The 21,583-nt window shown below is 44.0% G+C and overlaps 1 protein-coding gene across 1 annotated transcript in view; it reads left to right on the top strand.

Annotated features, from left to right (window-relative positions):
• DNAH11 (dynein axonemal heavy chain 11) overlaps positions 1 to 21,583 on the top strand; it is a 376,413-nt gene that overhangs the window by 297,532 nt on the left and 57,298 nt on the right. Inside the window, exons 67-70 of the mRNA XM_040352802.1 lie at positions 4,333 to 4,537; positions 9,220 to 9,384; positions 14,906 to 15,046; positions 17,627 to 17,797. Coding sequence (XP_040208736.1) covers positions 4,333 to 4,537; positions 9,220 to 9,384; positions 14,906 to 15,046; positions 17,627 to 17,797 — 682 coding nt within the window. The remainder of the gene's footprint in view (positions 1 to 4,332; positions 4,538 to 9,219; positions 9,385 to 14,905; positions 15,047 to 17,626; positions 17,798 to 21,583) is intronic.

Genomic DNA, 21,583 nt, shown 5'->3' with positions numbered 1-21,583 from the left:
GCCTAGCTATATTTTTCAGCACAGGTTTCCTTTAATGTAAATAAAAGCTATTTTAAAGGTGAAATGTCATGTAATTTATGTACTATATGCAGTGATGACAAATAGGGAAATCTTCTGGTGTATTGACTTGCAGATTTTATGACATGGCTGGAAACTATTTTTAGGTTCAATAGGTTTTTATTGTCTTATTAACACAAAAGAAACAAAAATATGACCAGGTGTGAGTCAGTGGGCACACTGGTGTAACAAGCTTGGATGGTACAGTCATCAACAATGTATTCTAAATATTATACATGAGTACTAAGAGAACAATTCAATGCCATGCGGTTCAGTATATGATTTTTATAACTTGCCATGCACGGTTCCAGTCAGCCCAGACACCCCAGTGGGAGCAAACTGTGTCGCGTGGGCCGGTGGAACCTACTTAAACACTGTTTATGTTAGCATAAGCTTCGTCATCATCACATTTAAAGGGAGGCATGTGGAACCTAGTATCCAATGCTTCCCATACAATAATGTTGAAGTATATTTATGACAGTTGGAATAGCATTGAGTAGCACCTAGAGAATTAGATTACTGGTATTACCAGAATGAGGTTACGTTCAACCGAGGTGAAAGTGTAGATAAGCAAGAAGAAGATAGTAAGAGAGAGAGGGAGAAAAAAAAAAAAGGAGAGACTCAAAAAGAGAGAAGAGAGTATTTAGATAAGAGAGGGGAGGGGTGCGGAGACAGCAAGCTCTGACCAAGGGGGGTTGCAAATCGGGGGAGCTTGAACAGGGTTACTAAGTGTTATTGTGGTTAGGCTCTCAAGGGGGGGGGGTGTCTTATCGATTAGAATTCTATGCTTTCATTTCTCAGATGTGGAGTAATGCCTCCAGATGTTCCAGATGGTGGAAAATTTAGCAAACTTATGGAATGCATCCCCGCTATAAGCATGATATCATTGATTTTACCATGCCATTCCAAGAGGAATGGAGGAGAGGTGGTCTTCCAGTGTCTGGGGATTAGCTGCCTGCCAGCATTGAGGCAACATTTCAAGAGACTGGTCGTCAGGGATTTTATTGAAGAAAACTATTTTTAAAATGCAGATATAAAATGTATTGCGGTCTGTGTTGCTCTTAGATATTTTTTGTTGACTCTTGGATATTTTCCCTACTTCCTTTCCTGGTAATATATTAATACTGGGACATGAGTTGAGGAAAACAATTTCCCTTTTGAGGCCAGAAAGAACAATACAAAAGGTTTTGGGTGAAGATACATTTTAAAGAGGAACTTCACCCCTTCTTTATTATTTTTTTCCTTTATCACATCACTTAGTTTGCTGGGTTATCCTCAATAATATAATAACATGTCCAGCGAATCCAGTGGTGTTCTTATGTGATCCGTTGTACTGCTGCTGTAAGCTGGGTCCTGCATCGCCATCTTCCCTTCTTACAATATCAAGAGCCAGCTGTCTTTTTTTTTTTTGGTGCATGCAGTTGGTTGTCTGATGATGTGATCCAAGTCGTTCCTTCTCCAGCCCGCAATGTGGAAGCCAGTGCTTCCTGGGATATCTGTCATGGATAGCCTTCAGGAGCAGGACTGAGCCTTCTTAACTAGGTGAGAATGGAAGCAGAATGCGGGGTGGACTGAGAATCTAAATAAAAGGGGTAAACAGAGGTCAACTTTTTAATTTAAGGAGTGGGGGAATAACCACACCCCCATGCTTTAGATGTGGTTCACTAGAGTCATCAAAATCTGTAAGATTGAGTAGCTGGCGGCTACTCTATATAATAAAGGTGAAAAAATGAAGGAAAATTTTCACAATATCTGGCTGCCCTGGACAGCAGTCACATTTTCATGTTTCTTACAAACTCTGATGTATTCAGATACTTAGACCTCCCTATCCTGACCTCGCTCTGTTAAAACGCCAATGTATAGGCAGCTCTTCTATACCACTTTCAATTATCAACTATATGATTCCTCTGGGCAATGTATGTAGACCCAGTTATGGGACGTTGCCCCCAGCACACTTTGCCTGCTTCCTTAACTTCCCCCTGGACTCTATCTAGTTTTAGCAGTGCTTTACTGTCGTTTTAGAGGCGCTTTTCGGACGCTAGTGGGGCGCTTTTAACCCCCGCTATCGGACGAAGAAAGGGTTAAAAGTGCCCTTGTTATGGTGCAGCCGAATTGCTTTGCAGGAGCTTCGGCAGCGCTGCCCATTCATTTCAATGGGCAGGGCATTTTGGGAGCGGTTTGGGTGGGTATACACTGCTCCCAAACTGCCCCAAAGTATGGACTCCAGAGAGAGAGATATAATTTTGCCACTGTACAAATCATTAGTAAGACCTTATCTGGAATATGCAGTTCAGTTTTGAGCACCAGGTCTCAAAAAGGATATTGGGGAACTGGAGAAAGTGCAGGGAAATGCAAACAAACTGATAAGAGGCATGGAGGAACTTAGCTATGAGGAAAGATTAGAGGAACTGAATCTATTCCCTCTTGAGAAGAGGAGATTAAGGTGGGCATATGATCAACATGTACATATACATAAGTGGTCCAAATCGTGAACTTGTTGTTGAGTGATTCACTTTAAGGTCATCGCAGAGGACAAGGGGCCACTCTTTACGTATAGAAGAAAAAAGATTTCATCTCCAAATACGGAAGGATTTCTTCACAGTAAGAGCTCCCTCCAGAGGTGGTTCTGTCAAGTTCAGTAGATTGCTTTAAAAAAGGCCTGGATTCTTTCCTAAATGTAAATAATATAACTGGGTACCAACATTTATAGGTAAAGTTGATCCAGGGAAAATCTGATTGCCTCTCGGGGAACCAGGAAGGATTTTTTCCTCTGCTGTAGCAAATTGGAGCATGCTCTGTGGGGTTTTTCACCTTCCTCTGGATGAACTGTGGGTGAAGGAGTGTGTATATGGGATTGTTGTTTATTTTTTATTTTTTGGGTGGAACTAGATAGCCTCGTTCCAAACATGGAAAAAAGTCTATCGGGTGACACTGTCACTTTGCAATGAAGATGCAAAGTGACAATGTCTTTCTTTATTTAGGTATGCAAGACTGCAATACAATAATAAATATGTACAAGGCAAACAACACATATATTTTGTGATTTTTAAATACATTAAAAGCTCTTGTAATCAGCTTTCTATGCAGATTGTAGTGTTCAGTTTAGACTTATAGCAGCTATAGGAGTGTCTAGCAGATATAACAGCCAATCTGATGCTAGTGAGCTTTGGAAAATGTGCCATGATGAACTTGTTTCTCAGGCCTCGTACACACGACCAGTTTCCTCGGCAGAATTCAGCTTCCGACCGAGTTTCTGGCTGAATTCTGCCGAGGAAACTGGTCGTGTGTACACTTTCGGCCGAGGAAGCCGACGAGGACCTCGGCGAGGAAATAGAGAACATGTTCTCTATTTCCTCGTTGTTCTATGGGAGCTCTCGTCCCGCCGAGCTCCTCGGCGGCTTCAGTGCTGAACTGGCCGAGGAACTCGATGTGTTTGGCACGTCGAGTTCCTCGGCCGTGTGTACGAGGCTTCACAGTTCAATTTGCCTTCAGTGCTGTTCATTGCAGGGCACGTGAAATTTAGGTGCACCTGTATGTAAGTATCCCTGAACTTTGCAATCTATGTCTTATTGGGAAGATGTCCCTCCATTCTCTGTCCTGGAGAAACAGATGTGAGAGTAAATCTCTCCAAATTGATAGGAATTTTTTTTTAGACAGTGGCCCCTGGAACCAGTGTCCCAATTGAACCCTTTTTCTTTTACTTACTGCTCTGGTAAAGTTTGGGATTTCCCATTTCCTTTTGTTCTAGAAATAAACAGAGAGGCTAAATTTCCTCATAAGTTCTTTTAAGCTTTCTCAGTCTGCATTTTGCTGGCCAAAAGGTGAAATTACACTTTTAAACTCTGTTTTATATTAACATTTATTTCAAGGCCACTTGTCTATTTGTTTTTATTCACCACCATCCTAATTAATGGTATTGTGCTATCACAGTGATACAACGGATGAACAGCCATGCAAATGTTTTATATCTCCCTAATCTGTGATTACAGTCTTGCACGTTAAACAGCTCCTCTGGCTAAACTCAAGGTCGTCACCCAGTTTTTCCCCATCCGCCACTAAGTCTGGTAATAATAATAAAGACTGCTGTAAACAATGCTACTTACCATTTTATTTTACAGACTATTAGATATACTTGAAATTATTATTATTGTCATTTAATATACTCAATGCTATGCAATGTTGACTTTGCAGTGTTTACATAGTACTCCCCAAAGGCTTTCTTTATTTCTAGTTTTATGGGGCTGCATGTGATTCATTATTTTTTATATATAATAGATATATTAAGATTGGAGACAAAGAATGCGAATACACCAAAGGCTTCCGCTTAATTCTCCACACAAAGCTAGCCAATCCCCACTACAAGCCAGAGCTCCAGGCTCAGACCACCCTGATTAATTTCACAGTCACTACGGATGGACTGGAGGACCAGCTACTGGCGGATGTGGTCAGCATTGAGAGACCAGACCTAGAAACCCTGAAGGTAACACAGAAATAAATGTTAGGATTCTGTTTGTGTTGTCTTTGGGATGTGAAAGAACTAGCCTGTAAGGCCTCGTACACACGAGGGGACATGTCCGATGACAACAGTCCGCGGACCGCTTTCATCGGACATGTCCGCTCTGAGATTTCGATCTGATGGTTGTACACACCATCAAACCGAAATCCCTGCGGACATGATACACGGTGACGTGGCCGCGCCGTCACCGCGACGATGACACTGTGACGTGCGCGACCCTGGAAGGTCAATGCTTCCACGCATGCGTCAAATCACTTTGACGCATGCGAGGGCTTTCGGCCGAGCGGACATGTCCGGTAAGTCGTACAGACGACCGAACATGTCCGACGGACAGGCTTCCAGCGGACATGTTTCTTAGCATGCTAAGAAACATTTGTCCGCCGGAAATTTGTCCGGTCGGCCGTACACACGACCGAACATGTCTGCGGGAACTGGTCCGGTGGACCAGTTTCAACAGACATGTTCGGTCGTGTGTATGAGGCCTAAAAGTTCATATAGTGGTTAATGTTGGTTAAGGAACACACTAAAGTATCATGAATGGTGTCTGTGAAGGTTCTTGTTTATCCTTTTCAACTGGCCTTGTTCTGTAATGTTTAAGATGTTTCACCACTCTTCTGCCTAGTACACACGTAGAGGATTCCCGGCGATAAAAAGTCCACTGGGAATCCGAAGGGGAAAACGAGAACCTGCTAAGTTTTTCCCGCTACACACAAGAGGTTTTCCCGACAGGAAAACTGCGATGGAGCTTTGGTCGGAATACCGCCCGTGTGTATGCTCCATCGCAGTTTTTCACATAGGAAAACTGCAGGGAAACGGACCGCCGGGAATTCCGGTGGGAAAAAGAGAGCTATACTTTTCAACTGGCCTTGTTCTGTAATGTTTAAGATGTTTCACCACTCTTCTGCCTAGTACACACGTACAGGATTCCCGGCGATAAAAAGTCTGCTGGGAATCCCAATGGGAAAACGAGAACCTGCTCGGTAAGTTTTTCCGCTACACACAAGAGGTTTTCCCGACAGGAAAACTGTGATGGAGCTTTGGTGGGGAATCCCGCCCATGTGTATGCTCCATCGCAGGGAAAAGGACCGCCGGGAATCCAGTGGGAAAAAAGAGAGCTTGTTCTCTTTTTTTTTTCATCAGTTTTCCTGTCGGCAAAACTGCGATGGAGCATACACACAACCGTTTTTTCTGGCCAAAAGCTCTCATGGCAGTTTTCCCAACGGGAAAACCGGTCGTGTGTACGAGGCATTCCAGGTAGCTTTCTCAGCACTAATACTTGAGCATTTACAGCTGGACAAGTAATTCAGTCACCTTAATGCAATCACCATCAAAATGTGTCTACCATGATAAATTCCATGGTGATTGGATTAAGGTGACCAGGGTATAGTGTAGCTATAAATACCAGAGTCTGTTGCTGCCACTCATTTGAGCTGAGAAAGCTACTGTACTTTGATGAGTGGCAAAACTTTTTCAACATTGCAAAACAAGGCCAGCTGAATGTGACTCACTACTTCTAAATTTATCAGAAGTGGTAGATACTCGGAACAGGCTAGAAGCAGTGCGTCACATTCAACTGGGCTTGTTCTGTAATGTTGAAATGGTGTTGAAAATACAATAGCTTTGTCTGCTCAAATGAGTGTCCGCAACATACTCTAGTATTTTCTATCTACACTATGCCTCAGTCACCCGAATCCAATCACCATGGAATGATATCTAGGCAGATGCCTTGACACATTTTCATGGTGATTTGATTAGGGTGACTGAAGCACTGCTAAAAAATACCAGAGTATGTTACTGACACTCATTTTTGTTGAGAAAGCTATTTTGAAGTAGCGAATTGTTAATATACAGTATATGTATGTATGTATATATATATATATATATATATATATAACGCTACCCCGAAGGAGCCGCTGATTAGTTTGGGATCAGCGTATTAAGTTACCCTTTTGGCTTGATCTAGGGGTGATACTTGTGAGTGCAGATAAAGAGCAAGTGTCCAGACATCCAATAGGTTTTCAATGCTTTATTCCAAGGCCCAACACGGCCAACATCAACATGGCACACAATAGAGAAAGGTTGATGAGCAAGAAGAGAACTTGAGTATCAGGCCCTGGATATGAAAGAAAGCAAGCCTGCTCTCGGCAACAACTTGACTTAGTACGTCGCCACCCCAGATCAGGGTGGGTAAAGTGCCCCCGGACAGGCGATTATCACAGGCCTGGCAGCCGGAGCGCCACTTACAGATCACTGGGCGGAAACAGACCTCTGCCACAGGCCTGACTCAGGGCCTCTGCCACAGGCTTAGTAATTTTAGGTATAAAGATCAGATTGAGCAAATCCTCCCAGTCAGTTCAGATGGTGTCACCAACTGACAGCTTGAGCATACCTGTCATGCAGTGTGGTGATGGTTCGTCTAGGCTTCCCGGACAACCTCTATCTCTAGGTTCTCCCCAAGCCAATCCCCCACCATACAGCTCCCGACCTAGGATCCTCTCAGCAGAAGATTGGGACCCAGCAAGTCGCTGGGGCCCCTCTCAATGTTAGGGTGAGGCTCCGCATAATGCGCAACCTCGGTGAAGCAGGCCACGGTGGCGGGGCCCATGGATGCGCGTACCCTGAAGGTGGAAACCGCACCTGGAACTTGGGCCCCGCACAGAACAGCTCCTGGCGGTTGCCACAGATATACCCCCTCCCAGCATGCCCAACGAGGGAAAACACACCTCTGATTGGCTGCTGAGGAGAAGGTGGGTCCGTCGGAGCCCCTCTAGCGCCAACTGTCACCCAGGGGTGGTAACACACCCCTGGAGCGCAGACTGACCCACAGGACAGCTCTGAAATGACAACAGCCTAAATTTCCATAAATTGTGAATGGGAGTAAACTAACCCTCCCATTCTCACTGGGCCAGATTCATGTAGATCAGCGGATCTTTAGATCCGCTCAAACTACGTGTTTTACGATCCGCCGGTGCAATTTAGCGTGGCTAGTGCAGTATTCACAAAGCACTTATCTCGAAAATTGCACCGTCGGATCCTAACTCCCCCGGCGGAATGCAAATTCCGCGGCTAGGGGGAGTGTACAATTTAAATCAGGCACGTTCCCGCGCCGATTTAACTGCGCATGCGCCGCCGGCGAAATTTCCCAGTGCGCATGCTCCAAATGACGTCACTAGGAAGTCATTGTTTGCGGCGGCTACGTCAATTGCGGCCATCCGTATTCCCGATCGACTTACGCAAACGACGTAAAAATTTGAATCTCGGCACGGGAACGACGGGCCATACTTAACATTAGCTACCCCTCATATAGCAGGGGTAGCTATCCGCCGGAAAAAGCCGAACGCAAACGACGTTAAAAAAAAGCGACGGGCGGGCGTACGGACTTGAATCGGCGGTTCTCCTCATTTGCGTATCCGACGCGTAAAAAAAAGCGACGACACCTAGCGGCCGGCGGTAGATTGCAGCCTAAGATTCGACTGGTGTAAGTCACTTACACCAGTCGGATCTAAGGGAGATCTATGCGGAATCTGATTCTATGAATCAGCCTCATAGATCCGACCGGCTGGACTCAGGACTCAATCCGCCGTCGTATCTCTTTGATGAATCTGCCCCACTAACTTTAGCGTAGCGCCCATACTGGAAGTAAGGAGGCACTACATATATATACATATTCTGTATATTGACACTTCACTACTAAATGTTGTTTATAATATTATACACACACACACACAGTATATACAATATATACTGTGTGTGTGTGTATATATATATATATATATATATATATATATATATTATTGTAAACAAAATGTTGCCTTGCATTTCTGTTTTAAACGTAATGGGTTATACAAGGTAAAGGTTCACATATATTTTTTTTATTTTTTTTGCACCGTGTATTTGAGTGCACATAAACACTTCTCTTTAATGATATCAAATCCCTAGAAAAATCTTTTACTGGCACAATATGCAATCTTTCCCTTAAAAAGACAAGCACATATGAGAATGGCAGAAAGTGTATGAATTTTTACGGGAGGATTAAGGGATGTGAAGTATTCTCTTATACATATACAGTTCATCTCTGCAATACATTTACATTTCCCCGTGTTTTAGTGTTTTATGACATTGCAAGTACAGAAAAAGGCCTATTGACATAATGCAATGGAATATCAATGCAACATGAAGTTAGGACCACAGTGGATTTCTGTCAGATCAACAAATCATTTCTGTACTTGCTATATTGTTAAAGGGATAAAACCAGGGGGAAATGTATATGTATTGAAGATATATATTGTATATGTTTGGGCTTTTTTATGCCCTGTGCAGCTGTGCTTCTCATTTGGCCAGCACTGCTTCAATTTAAAATGTGATCATCTGCAAGCAGCTTCAGCCATTAGAGACCTCCACAGTACCAATCTATTGATTATGCAACAGTTTTGTAATCACAGTAAATTATGTGACTGTATTTTGATGTCCATGGTATCATCATATCAATACAAAAACCCAATAGCACCTAAGTACAGGAATACTTAAATGCTTCTAGACATCCATTGGACTTGGGATCTGTAGAGGGTAAGTTGCTCCACATGAAATGTATTTATGATTTAGATGCCCGTCTGAAAATAATGAAACCCTTTCCACTCTTTTTTCAGTCCATGTTAACCAAGCAGCAGAATGAATTTAAGATAGAACTGAAGCGTTTGGAAGATGAGTTGCTGATTCGCCTTTCAGCAGCCGAGGGAAACTTTTTAGGTGATGTGGAACTGGTGGAGAAGCTGGAGACCACAAAATCCACAGCCGCTGAGATCCAGCTTAAGGTACAGTATGCTATTCTTTTTACAAATGATAGAGATCAGATCACATAACTAATGTAACTTGTGTCATAGTGCGGCCTGTGGGATAAGCCAATAGATGTGTCCACTCACAAGTTATGTTTTTTAAATATACTTTTTACATAACATACAAAACAACATTATGACGTAAGATTTATTAAAGCTGTATTAAAGTCTATAAAAACAAGTACTCTAACACTTATTGAAAAGGTAAGTCCATTCAACAAAAATAAAGCACAACAGCGCTACTCTATAGGTGGTGTTATCACTCCCACCAAGCAGTCCAAAAATCAATGCTGAGAAGCAGATGAGAAATGTCCCAGAAGGAGTGTTGAAAAAGAAAGAAAAATAGCAGCGTGCACCATCCACCAAAAATCTTCTTAATTCACCAGTTGTGATCACTCACCCCGTCGGGGTTCAAACTCACCGCAATGAAATATATAATATGCCTTTCAGTGAATAACACTTCATTAACCATGGATCTCAGCGGACAGCTTCTATCAAGGAACCAGATGCTTTAAGGACTCTCAGGTAAAACAAGCAAGAACAGAAAAAGCCACCATAGCGTAATTCAGCTTTTAATATGTAAAACCCTCAAGTCCCAGTACATTAGGCTCCCCTTATATATTCAACGTACATTCATTCAAACATTAATAGGCATTTGAAAATATCACCAGATCCTCATGCGATCGGCGTCAGTGTCTCCTCCTCGCACCGCTGACAGGATACCAGGCAGAGTTACAGCTGCCTCGTCCTGCTTCGGTAGAGCGAGGGGATCCTTCAAATGTATGGTGTAGCAATACACCATACATTTGAAGGATCCCCGCGCTCTATAGGTATTTATCCAAGTGGCGCTAAGCAGTGTATTATAGGCCTTTTTTACACTACTTTATTGTATTAAAGTCTATTAAACAAAAATGCAGCCTCTTGTCTCTACTTACTGCATACATAGAAGTTTGTATAGTGAGTGTTGTTAAACGATATACAAGGTAGGAAAAATCTACATCTTACAAAGCAAAAGTAATTTGATTGTCTCCGGTCTTCCTGACTTTTTGGGGGGTGTAGCCTTTAGAGCTGAGCAAGACCACAGACCCCAAATTTTATAAAACCTCTGCAGGTAGTATCTGGAAGAGAAAGAAAGATGATATAGCAGAAGAACTGAATTAATCACATTCATCCATTCATATAGTAATGGGGGGAGGATCTTTTCTATGTGATAACAATAGATTGTTTGGGCATAAAAGTACAATGTGCGTAATAATTTATTGGTTTGGGGTGAAACGTGTCCCACAGACACACATTGAGACAACAATTTTTTAGTGAAACCCATAGCAGATTCCATGAACAAAGTAATCTGAAATGGTTTATATAAAGACAGAACATAGGTTGTGAAGAAAATCTGCCTCCTGACCATCACCTCAAATGCAAAATAGGGAATGACAAAGTTTTAAGTTATAAAGCCTCAGAGTAGTGTAGCAAATTTGATTGTAGAGTTTAAGTTGTATTAGTTTGTCTTTTAGTAAATAACTAAGGATATACAAGTCTCCTTAAAACCCTCAACGTCCTGAGGCGCTAGCTGACTAATGGCTAACATTTGTCATTTATCCCTTGTACAGTATAAAAGCATTGGTTCGACGTGGTAGACAATAATTCTGTACAATAATTTAAAATCAATTTAGTTTTAGCTAAGGTCAAAAAAGAGTTGCTCTTAAAGAGTGTCGGAGAAGGTCGCCTCTAAAACGCGACTGTCTCCTATGTCAGAAGTTGAAAATAGGAATTTATCTGGAGGGATTTTTCTTTCAACCAGCAAAACTTGTAAGCTTTGACATTTGTTGTTAAAAATATATATATATAAGGGGTGGGAGTCACACTTCTCAAGGGAAAGTGCTATTACTACGCCAGGCAATGTGATAAGTCAGTATGTGAATATGAAATCGTGTAATTAAAGGTGTTCTCACCCTATAACCCTGTACCAATAAATATATATATATATATATTGTGTGTGGTGTTCTAGTGGATATTTGATCACAGGAGTGTGTATATATTCCAAACACACAGTACCGTGAAAATAAATATATAGTATAATACAAAACACAATATTAGAAAAACTCATCATAAAAGTACATCACAAAAATTCATAAAAAAAATTTCCTTAAAGAATTCATCACAAGAAAAAAAAAAAATATATATATATATATATATATATATATATATATATATATATATATATATATATATATATATATATATATAAGAAAATATATATTTTATAATATAAAGTCCAGTGTTTTTGGTGCAAAAAACAAAATCCCAAGTGACTTGTGCTAATATCCAAGGTGACTTGTACATATGCTTAGCCACAGATCATGTGCAAAGGGTGAAGTTACATCCATGCTCCCCTTCAGATCCCTACTCACCAGATCCTTGCACCCCTGCTGGGGTAACGCACATGTAGTGAGTGTGATGGCAATATCCAAAACGATCACCTCCTCCTTGGCACATCAAACTTTGGGGTATCCAAATTCTTATGCCTGTACGAGGGTGAAGCACATGCAATAGGTGTAATTGCAGTATTCAGACCAATCACCTCCCCTGTGGCAAACCGTAGGATATCCTCCTCTGTGGCAAACTGTGAGGTATCCTGCAATACAACAGACCTTTGACATTTGTTATTAACAAAATGCTGATATAGAAATGTTACGCCCAGAGATGCCCAGTATGCAGCCCTAGCAATTGTCAAAAACTTAGGCAGAGATTATTATCTTCTTTACAAATATGCCATATAATAAACCAGAATATAATATAAACAACTGTTTACCGATAGACAGAGTCCGTGCCGGGAGAAGATCATCCAGTGCAAAGTTACCAAACTGCGGCCCCCCTACATTATGTGTGAGTTTATGTGGAGAAGGGGGAGAGAGAAAGCACAGCTTGCACCTCCTCCTGGCTCTCTCCTCCTCTCCTTGCCGCTTCAAGCACTGAGCTGGCAGAAGTAGTGATGTTGGTGTCACTACTCCTGTTAGCCTTATAGTAGAAGGAGCCTGCAGCACCCCCTTCCCTACAATACATTCTGCCCTCCCCTTGTCCTGGCCCTGGACAGAGTTCTAAAGAATCTCATAAGAGGTCAGCACAGCTACCTCTGTTACTCTGCAAGCATTCTCCCTGGATGGCCAGAACCTTTCATGGACTTTGATGAGTTGTGCCGCTAGATATTAGAAATTAAAGATCGCACAACTAATATTTTATTTTGGTCGGGCAACAGAAGGCAGAATAATGCAAAGTTTTTTTAAGAGATGTTGCATTAAATAAAAAGCAGCAGACAGACGTAAGATTTAATTATTTTGATTTTAATTAGGGGGTTTAGGGGCCAAACAGGAACTCTTTTATGTTAACCGGTAGAGCGATATAAGAAGGCATTGGTTGATCCAGTGGTTTTCCGCTGTGTAATAGTAACTGTCCTGATCTGTTCAGATGAGTCCTGCAGGGGAGCCTGTTTCTACAAAACCTGGCATATTTCCACTGGGGTGTTCTTCCTGATATTGTTACATTTGTATAAAAGAATGAAAGTATCTCTTTTCTAAAACTAAGGCCCCATACACACGAGAGAATTTATCCGCGGATACGGTCCAGCGGACCGTTTCCACGGATAAATCCTCTCAAAGATTTCCGCAGATTTCTATGCGATGGAGTGTACACACCATCGCATTGAAATCCGCGCGGAAATCCTCTGGCGATGACGTGTCGCGCCGTCGCCGCGATTATGACGCAGCGACGGCGCGACGCTGTCATATAAGGAATTCCACGCATGCGTCAAATCATTACGACGCGTGCGGGGAATCCCTTTGGACGGATGGATCCGGTGAGTCTGTACAGACAAGCGGATCCATCCGTTGGGATGGATTCCAGCAGATGGATTTGTTGTGCATGTCAGCAAATATCCGATCTGCTGGAATCCATCCCAGAGGAGATTTCTCCACGGAAACAGATCCGCTGGCGTGTACACACCATAGGATCTATCCGCAGAAACCCATTTGCTGGGATTTATCTGCGGATGGATTCTATCGTGTGTATGGGGCCTTAGTTTCTAATGTTATAAAGTGTCTAATAGGCCCTTTGGTGAAATATATGTTTTCTTTTTGTGATTTTTTGGTTTAATTTGAACAGGTGGTGTGCTTTTATTTAGATGAAAAAATCATATGTTCTCCATCTTTTATCTCACTTAATTGAAATTATTACACGTCTAAAGTTGATAATGCAGATTTCAAGATTTTTTTTTACGAGATTCATTCATAATACTATCAGTAGCATATATACTTGTAATTTAATATTTTCCATTTTCCTCTACAGTTTATACGTGTGCCAGTTTTGTCAGCCACTGTTGAGACCTTATTTCTCAACTTTCAAGGACCATTTAACCTTTTTTGCTGTTTTCAACTAAGCTGATCTTTATATTATAAACACAACAGAAACAGCTGTCCAGTTGGCCACCCAGTGCTATCACATCGGGGTAGAGAGAGCGTTCTTAGCCCAGTGTAAGGTCCCATTTGCAACTTGGAACTTATAGAAGGCCAACTCTCCTCATTCTCAGCGGCTGAAAGGAGAAAGGTAGTGAATGGACGATAAGTAGGCAGTTGGTGGGGACACTCTTAAGCCTCGTACACACGGCCGAGGAACTCGACGTGCCAAACACATCGAGTTCCTCGGCCAGTTCAGCCCTGAAGCCGCCGAGGAGCTCGGCGGGGCGAGAGCTCCCATTGAACAACGAGGAAATAGAGAACATGTTCTCTATTTCCTCGCCGAGCTCCTCGTCGGCTTCCTCGGCCGAAAGTGTACACACGACCAGTTTCCTCGGCAGAATTCAGCCAGAAACTCGGTCGGAAGCTGAATTCTGCCGAGGAAACTGGTCGTGTGTACGAGGCCTTAAAGTTAACCTATTGCTTTGCCTGCATTCACAGCAAAAGCTCAGGTTTGTTTTAAGTTGTAAAATTATAAATGCTTACCTATGAATGATTTATCATTCCTCCCTTATTAAGTACCTATAAATCTTTTAAAAGTATGTCTAAGAACTTCATTTTTTAGACCAAATATTTGATTCTGGCAAAGGCCAAAAAATAACTGGTCCTCTTAAAGGATAAAAGGATAATGTGATACAAAAAAAAAAAATCTTGTGGGTTTCACGATACAGTTTTTTAATGGAATTTTATTTTAACATGGAAACCTACAATGTAAAGGACAAAAGTGGCCAAAAAATGGATGTTGTGTAATAACTTATACATTTTTTTCTGCTACCAGTACTGGGCCAATATGCTTCCTATTGAGATAATCAAGTTTATCATTTATTATACATTTTTGTATTTTGTCCAAATTGTTTTGCGGAGAAGCACTCCAGAAGTAATGTGAACTTCTATTGTTTATTTGTTAGATGTCCAAATCCCTTTCCAAGCATTATGCAAAAATACAGCAGTCAAATCTGTTTGATGTTATGAGTATCTTTATTATATAACAGGTGGTTGAAGCAAAAGAGAATGAGATAAAAATTAATGAAGCCAGAGAACACTACAGGCCAGCCGGAGCCAGGGCATCGCTCCTGTATTTTGTTATGAGTGATCTCCGCAAAATTAACCCAATTTACCAGTTCTCATTAAAGGTAAGTCTTCTTCTGGAAACATTTTCCAAGCCTACTCCTGCACAGTATGTTATCACTGAGAGCTTTGGATTCTCACTTTCATGTTTCTAGTACAAGGAAGAAAGAATGCGATTAGTTGCTTCTTGCAGCACAGTTAATCTTCCAGGCATTTTGAGTCATGCATTACAAGAGGAGGGAGAAGGGAGGTGGGATGTCCCCTTTCGCCTCCTATAAGAACAATCAAGAGGAGGAACAGCCGTCATGATTGTTCTTATGGTGTAGGGAATCGCCGGCTGAAAAAAATGATATCTGAATGATGCCTGTAGCTGCACCCATCATTCAGATATCCCTGCACAAAGTCAAGGACGTCATGACGGCCGACGGGCAGGAAGTGGTTAAAACGCATTTTTTTTCCCAGAGTATTTTCTGGGTACTGCAGAGTATTGGTGCGGGGGGTATTGCAGAGTATTGGTGCGGGGGGTATGCAGAGTAATTGCGCAGGGGTATTGCAGAGTAATTGCGCAGGGGTATTGCAGAGTAATTGCCGGGGGTATGCAGAGTATTGCTGGGAGTAATGCAGAGTATTGCTGGGGGTAATGCAGAGTATTGCCGGGGGTATGCAGAGTATTGCTGGGGGTAATGCAGAGTATTGCTGTGTGTAATGCAGAGTATTGCCCGGGGTATGCAGAGTATTGCCCGGGGTATGCAGAGTATTGCCGTAGGTATGCAGAGTATTGCCGGGGGTATGCAGAGTATTGCGCAGGTGGGTATGCAGAGTATTGCGCAGGGGGTATGCAGAGTATTGCGCAGGGGGGTATGCAGAGTATTGCGCGGGGGGTATGCAGAGTATTGCGCGGGGGGGTATGCAGAGTATTGCGCAGGGGAGTTATGCAGAGTATTGCGCAGGGGAGTTATGCAGAGTATTGCGCAGGGGAGTTATGCAGAGTATTGCGCAGGGGAGTTATGCAGAGTATTGCGCAGGGGGGTATGCAGAGTATTGCGCAGGGGGGTATGCAGAGTATTGCGCAGGGGGGTATGCAGAGTATTGCGCAGGGGGGGTATGGCAGAGTATTGCGCAGGGGGGGTATGCAGAGTATTGTAGGGGTATTGCAGAGTATGGCAGGGGGTATTGCAGAGTATGGCTGAGCCGGGATGGATGGATCTGTGACTGCAATAGTCACAGATCCATTCACAGCGCTGCTGACACCCGCGCTCCCCCCTCTTGCACTGTACCGATCGGTACAGAGAGAGGAGGGAGGAACCGGCGTCATCAAATGACGCCGGTTTGTTTACATGTGATCGCTCCGTCATTGGACGGAGCGATCACGTGGTAAACGGCGCTATCAGCGGCAATTTACCGCGATTCTTGATCGGCCGGGTCCTCTGGACCCGGCGGTCACGGTCATTCCCGTGTGCGCGCCCCAGGGGGCGCGCGGGAGCGCGATTCTGGGAGGACGTCAATGTACGCCCTCCCAGAGTTAAGCAACCGCCCTGTAGACGTATATTGTCTATGGGGCGGTTAGTATTGCGGAGAGTATTGCGCGGGGGGGTATGCAGAGTATTGCGCAGGGGGTATGCAGAGTATTGCGCAGGGGAGTTATGCAGAGTATTGCGCAGGGGAGTTATGCAGAGTATTGCGCAGGGGGGTATGCAGAGTATTGCGCAGGGGGGTATGCAGAGTATTGCGCAGGGGGGTATGCAGAGTATTGCGCAGGGGGGGTATGCAGAGTATTGCGCAGGGGGGGGTATGCAGAGTATTGTAGGGGTATTGCAGAGTATGGCAGGGGGTATTGCAGAGTATGGCTGAGTCGGGATGGATGGATCTGTGACTGCAATAGTCACAGATCCATTCACAGCGCTGATGACACCCGCGCTCCCCCCTCTTGCACTGTACCGATCGGTACAGAGAGAGGAGGGAGGAACCGGCGTCATCAAATGACGCCGGTTTGTTTACATGTGATCGCTCCGTCATTGGACGGAGCGATCACGTGGTAAACGGCCGCTATCAGCGGCAATTTACCGCGATTCTTGATCGGCCGGGTCCTCATATTGTCTATGGGGCGGTTACTAAGTGGTTAAAAAAAAACTGATTTTCCTATTTTGCTAAATATAATTTGTAGTTGATTATAGTAACCAGATTCTTTTTTTTTTAAACACTTCACTGTAGAAATTAGTTTGGTTGGCTGATTGGGTCTATGGACAATAAGTAATTTTCTTATCGTCACGCTTTTGATACAGCTTCAATCTAATAGTGGACAAAAAGATAATAAAAACAGCTCACCACAAAAAGAACAAATCAAATTATTTTATTTTAAATGTGTTACTTTTTTTTTAGACTTTATGCAACGCTTCTAACCCTTTTAAACATTGTGGATAAAGGTAGCCAATAGCTATGTTAAATTCCTGTGCTCTTTCCATAGATGTGAAAAATAAACTCTACTGGCTAATAAAGCCTGAGCTCTGGCTTGTATACATAAACTTTATTTCTCATAAATTATAGAAAGACAATGGTTCTACAGTGCATGAAGCCTGTAATAATAGTTATTATTATTATTCCTGCTGTGAGTTGCAGAACTGATCTATCATGTCATATCTTTATAGGCTTTTAATGTAGTCTTCCATAAAGCCATTGCACGTGCAGAAGCCTCAGAAGATGTAAAAGAAAGAGTGGCAAACCTGACTGAATGTATTACATACTCAACATTCTTGTATACGAGTCAGGGGCTTTTTGAAAAGGACAAACTGACGTTCCTGTCTCAGACTGCTTTTCAGGTAATGCTGAACTATATGATGTACTGAAAATATTGTAATGGTAGAACAGCTTGCTGTCGTAAAAAAAGGTTATTCTAGATAGTGTGGGTCTTATGTATAAAATAAATACTGTCCATATTGCTTGTAGCAAGAAAACGGTTCATAGTCCTCGTGATTTTATGTAAGCAAAATAAACTGCGTGCATGGTCGCTTGCCTCGCACAAAGCAATCGGTTCTTGTTTCATAAATGAGGCCGAGTGATAGAATGTGTCCCGAAAGGAGATCATTGGTTAATATTGATTCGGCCTTTCAATTTACTAGATTACTAAACATAAATGGCCTTTTTACTACGATACACCATATCATTAGGTTTATTGTATATCGCATATCTCCACTGTTAGGAAATATGGGGTGGGGGGGGGGGGTGATTTACTAAAGGCAAATAGCAGTTGCTCCAGAGCTTAGTAAATGAAGTAAATCATCACTTTGCAAACAATACCCAATCACATGCAACGATAATAGAAAAAACAGCATTTTTGCTTGCACATGATTGAAAGATTAAAGTCAGCAGAGCTCTGCTCATTTACTAAGCTCTGGAGCAACTGCACTTGCAGAGTGCAACTACGCTTTTCAAAATACACAGTCTATTTGCCATTCATAAATCGACCCCGTTGTGTGAATTATTCTGTAACATATTTGGGTTTATTTACTTAAGGCAAGTAGACTGTGCCCTTTGCAAGTGCAGTTTCACTCATTTTCCACAGAGCCTAGGGAATGTGGTTAAAGCGGAGTTCCACCTGTAGCCAAGTCCGGGGTCCCCTTTGGTTCAATGAGAACCTCCAGAGTCAGGGATAGCTGACATACTTCTGTAGAGTGGGTTACAAGGCATGGTGGGTGTAGTGCAAAGTAGATTCATGGGCGCAAAAGACACTACTTGAATACAAAAAGATTTATTGTTTCTTAAACAGAACTGTGGGAGAGGATACACTTTAGTAGACTCCAATAGGCCTATAGGCCGACAGCCATGCAGGGAAAGGCACCCAGCCGAGCACCACATCTGCATGTGTAGACACGCTGTCTCCTATGGCAACAATCTTGAACAGTTCCTAACAAAGGTTACAATGAACTCTTTCACTCCCTCTACAATCTCCTATTGTAGATCTTCACTCAACTGGGCTCCCAGTCTCTCTCAATAGACTTGTTGACCCACTGCCACCGGATCTCCTGAGCTCTTTCAATCCCCTCACTGAGTATCTTCCTCAAGCGTCAACCCCGCTGGGTTCCTAGCTTGGCATTCAGAATACTCCTCAAGCATTACCCCACTGGCCTGCTCGGTCCCTGGTTTGACACACAAGGCTGCTCTGCAAGCGTTGCCTCCGCTGGCTGGGTCCCTGGCTTGACACCTGCTGAAGTTTCCCAATTTTTCACCGTCCCCGGTTAATGAGAATACTGCTCTGGTCCCTTAGTGGCGAGAGCTTCCCTTCTACTTTCAACCATGACAGGTTCTCCGGCCAGCTGAACCATCACTTTTGGTTGGACTGCGCCCCGCAGTCCCATCCCTACGATGCTCTCTTGCTTCTGGATAGGATAGCCTAGCAGTCAGATGTCCCCTACCAGCCCGGGGCAGCACAACACACGTCCACCTAGACAGCCGTCCAGGTGGCACAGAACCCCGATCACCTGACCTCATCCAAATAAATAGGCTCTCTGTCACGTACCTCAGAGGGTGAGCCCGACGTGCAGGAAGTGGCAGCCGTTACTCCTCTGATTCCGGGACCCCTGATAGAGTAGACAGGAGGAACGGAAATGCAGAGTCGCACAAGCGCCTGGAGAGACGCTGATGCAGGGGCTGTTGGTTGCTTCTGCAGGATCTGATGGAGTCTCTGGAAGGCAGGTGCAGCCTGGCAAGTAGCAGACCGGTGGGAAGAGGTCTGGAAGATCAAGCAGCAACAAGTCCCAGAAGACAGTGCAAGTCCCAGAAGCCGGAGAGAAGCTGGACCAGCCGATCAGGCGCAGGAAGGTCAGGATGGTAGAGGGGTCGTCAAGCCGGGTCAGTAACAGGCGGGCGGCAGAGTACCAGGGATGAGGCAGAGGGATGGTCGGAGCAAGCCAAAAGGTCAGGGCAGGCGGAAGACAGGATCAACAGGAACAAGCCGGGTATCAGGATCAGGATTCAAGCAGGGGTAACAGGTACTGGCAGGTTCAGGAGACACTTCAGACCGGACAGCAAGGGGCCAGACTCCCAGGACGCCTTAAGTACCTTGTTTTGGCGCCGAATTGCCGTTTGCACGTGCCCGTGCGCCGTTGCCGCCGGTGCGCGTGCCCGTGCGCGCCGTTGCCGCCGGTGCGCGTGCCCGTGCGCGCCGTTGCCGCGATTGCGCGTGCCCCGCGCGCGCCGATGCGCCGCTAGCGCCATCTGGTGGCTGAGGTATTTCATGACATTGCCCCCCTCCAATGGGCAGCCTCCGGATGCCCAATCGAGACATCTCCAGTGGATGCGAGTCCTTAAATGATTGGATTAGTCTCTCAGCATGTATGTTGTCCTCTGGTTCCCATGAATTCTCCTCGGGCCCATACCCCTTCCATTTAACGAGGAACTGAATTTGGTTGCGTCTCCTCCTGCAATCAAGGATGGATTCTACCTCAAATTCTTCTTCCCCATTGACTAATACCGGTTCTGGGGGACCAGTATCTCGTTCAGGAAAGGGATTGGGAACATCCGGCTTGAGCAAAGCAACATGGAAGACTGGATGAATTCGAAAGGTTTCTGGTAGATCAAGTTCGTAGGCTACCTCATTTATCTTTCTTTTAACAGGGAAGGGGCCCACAAATTTAGGGCCTAGCTTCTTCGTGGGACATGCAAGTCTTAGATTCAGAGTGGATAAATAAACTTTGGTTCCAGGTTCCAGATTGAGTTCTCCTCTTCTTCCCCTGTCAAAGATCTCTTTATTGCGTTCCTGTGTCTTAGTCATTGTCTCCTGCAGGATCCTGTTATTTGTGTTGAAAAAGTTTAGAGTATCCTGGACAGCGGGTACCGTACTCTCCGGAATAGAATTAGACAGGAACAAAGGATGAAACCCGTAGTTGGCATAAAAGGGTGACTGTTTGGTGGCGGAGTGAATAGAATTATTGTAAGCGAATTCCGCTAAGGGCAGCAGGGACACCCAATCTTCTTGAGAGAACGAGGAGAAGCAGCGGAGATACTGCTCAAGAGTTTGATTTGTTCTCTCCGTCTGCCCATTTGACTGTGGGTGGTATGCTGATGAAAAGGAGAGACCGATTTTGAGACTACTGCAGAGTGCCCTCCAGAACCTAGACGTGAACTGCACCCCCCGATCGGACACGATGTCCGCTGGGACGCCGTGGAGCCTAACAATTTCCCTGATGAAAACTTTGGCTGTTTCCGGGGCAGAGGGTGTGCCTTTCAAAGGGACAAAGTGTGCCATCTTTGAGAGCCTGTCCACGACCACAAAGATAGTGGTGAAGCCTTCTGATGGGGGAAGTTCCACAATGAAATCCATGGAGATCATTCTCCATGGTCTCTCTGGCACTGATAACGGTTTAAGGAGTCCCCAGGCTCTAAGCTTGCTTCCCTTGTTGCGAATGCACGTGGTGCAAGACTCCACATAGTCCTTGCAGTCCTTCAGAAGTTGAGGCCACCAAAAGGTGCGTTGCAAAAGTTCCGAGGTTTTTTGTATCCCAAAGTGACCGGCCAACTCATGATCGTGACAAGAGCTCAGAACATCCATTCGTAGACTCTCGGGCACGAAGATCTTGTCCTGATGCCATAGCAAACCGTCCCTGGAC

The sequence above is a fragment of the Rana temporaria genome, chromosome 5 (genome assembly GCF_905171775.1).
Source record: "Rana temporaria chromosome 5, aRanTem1.1, whole genome shotgun sequence".
In the NCBI taxonomy this organism is placed as follows: domain Eukaryota; kingdom Metazoa; phylum Chordata; class Amphibia; order Anura; family Ranidae; genus Rana; species Rana temporaria.
Note: the sequence above shows the minus strand (reverse complement) of the source record. Positions and strands in the feature narration are given on the sequence as shown.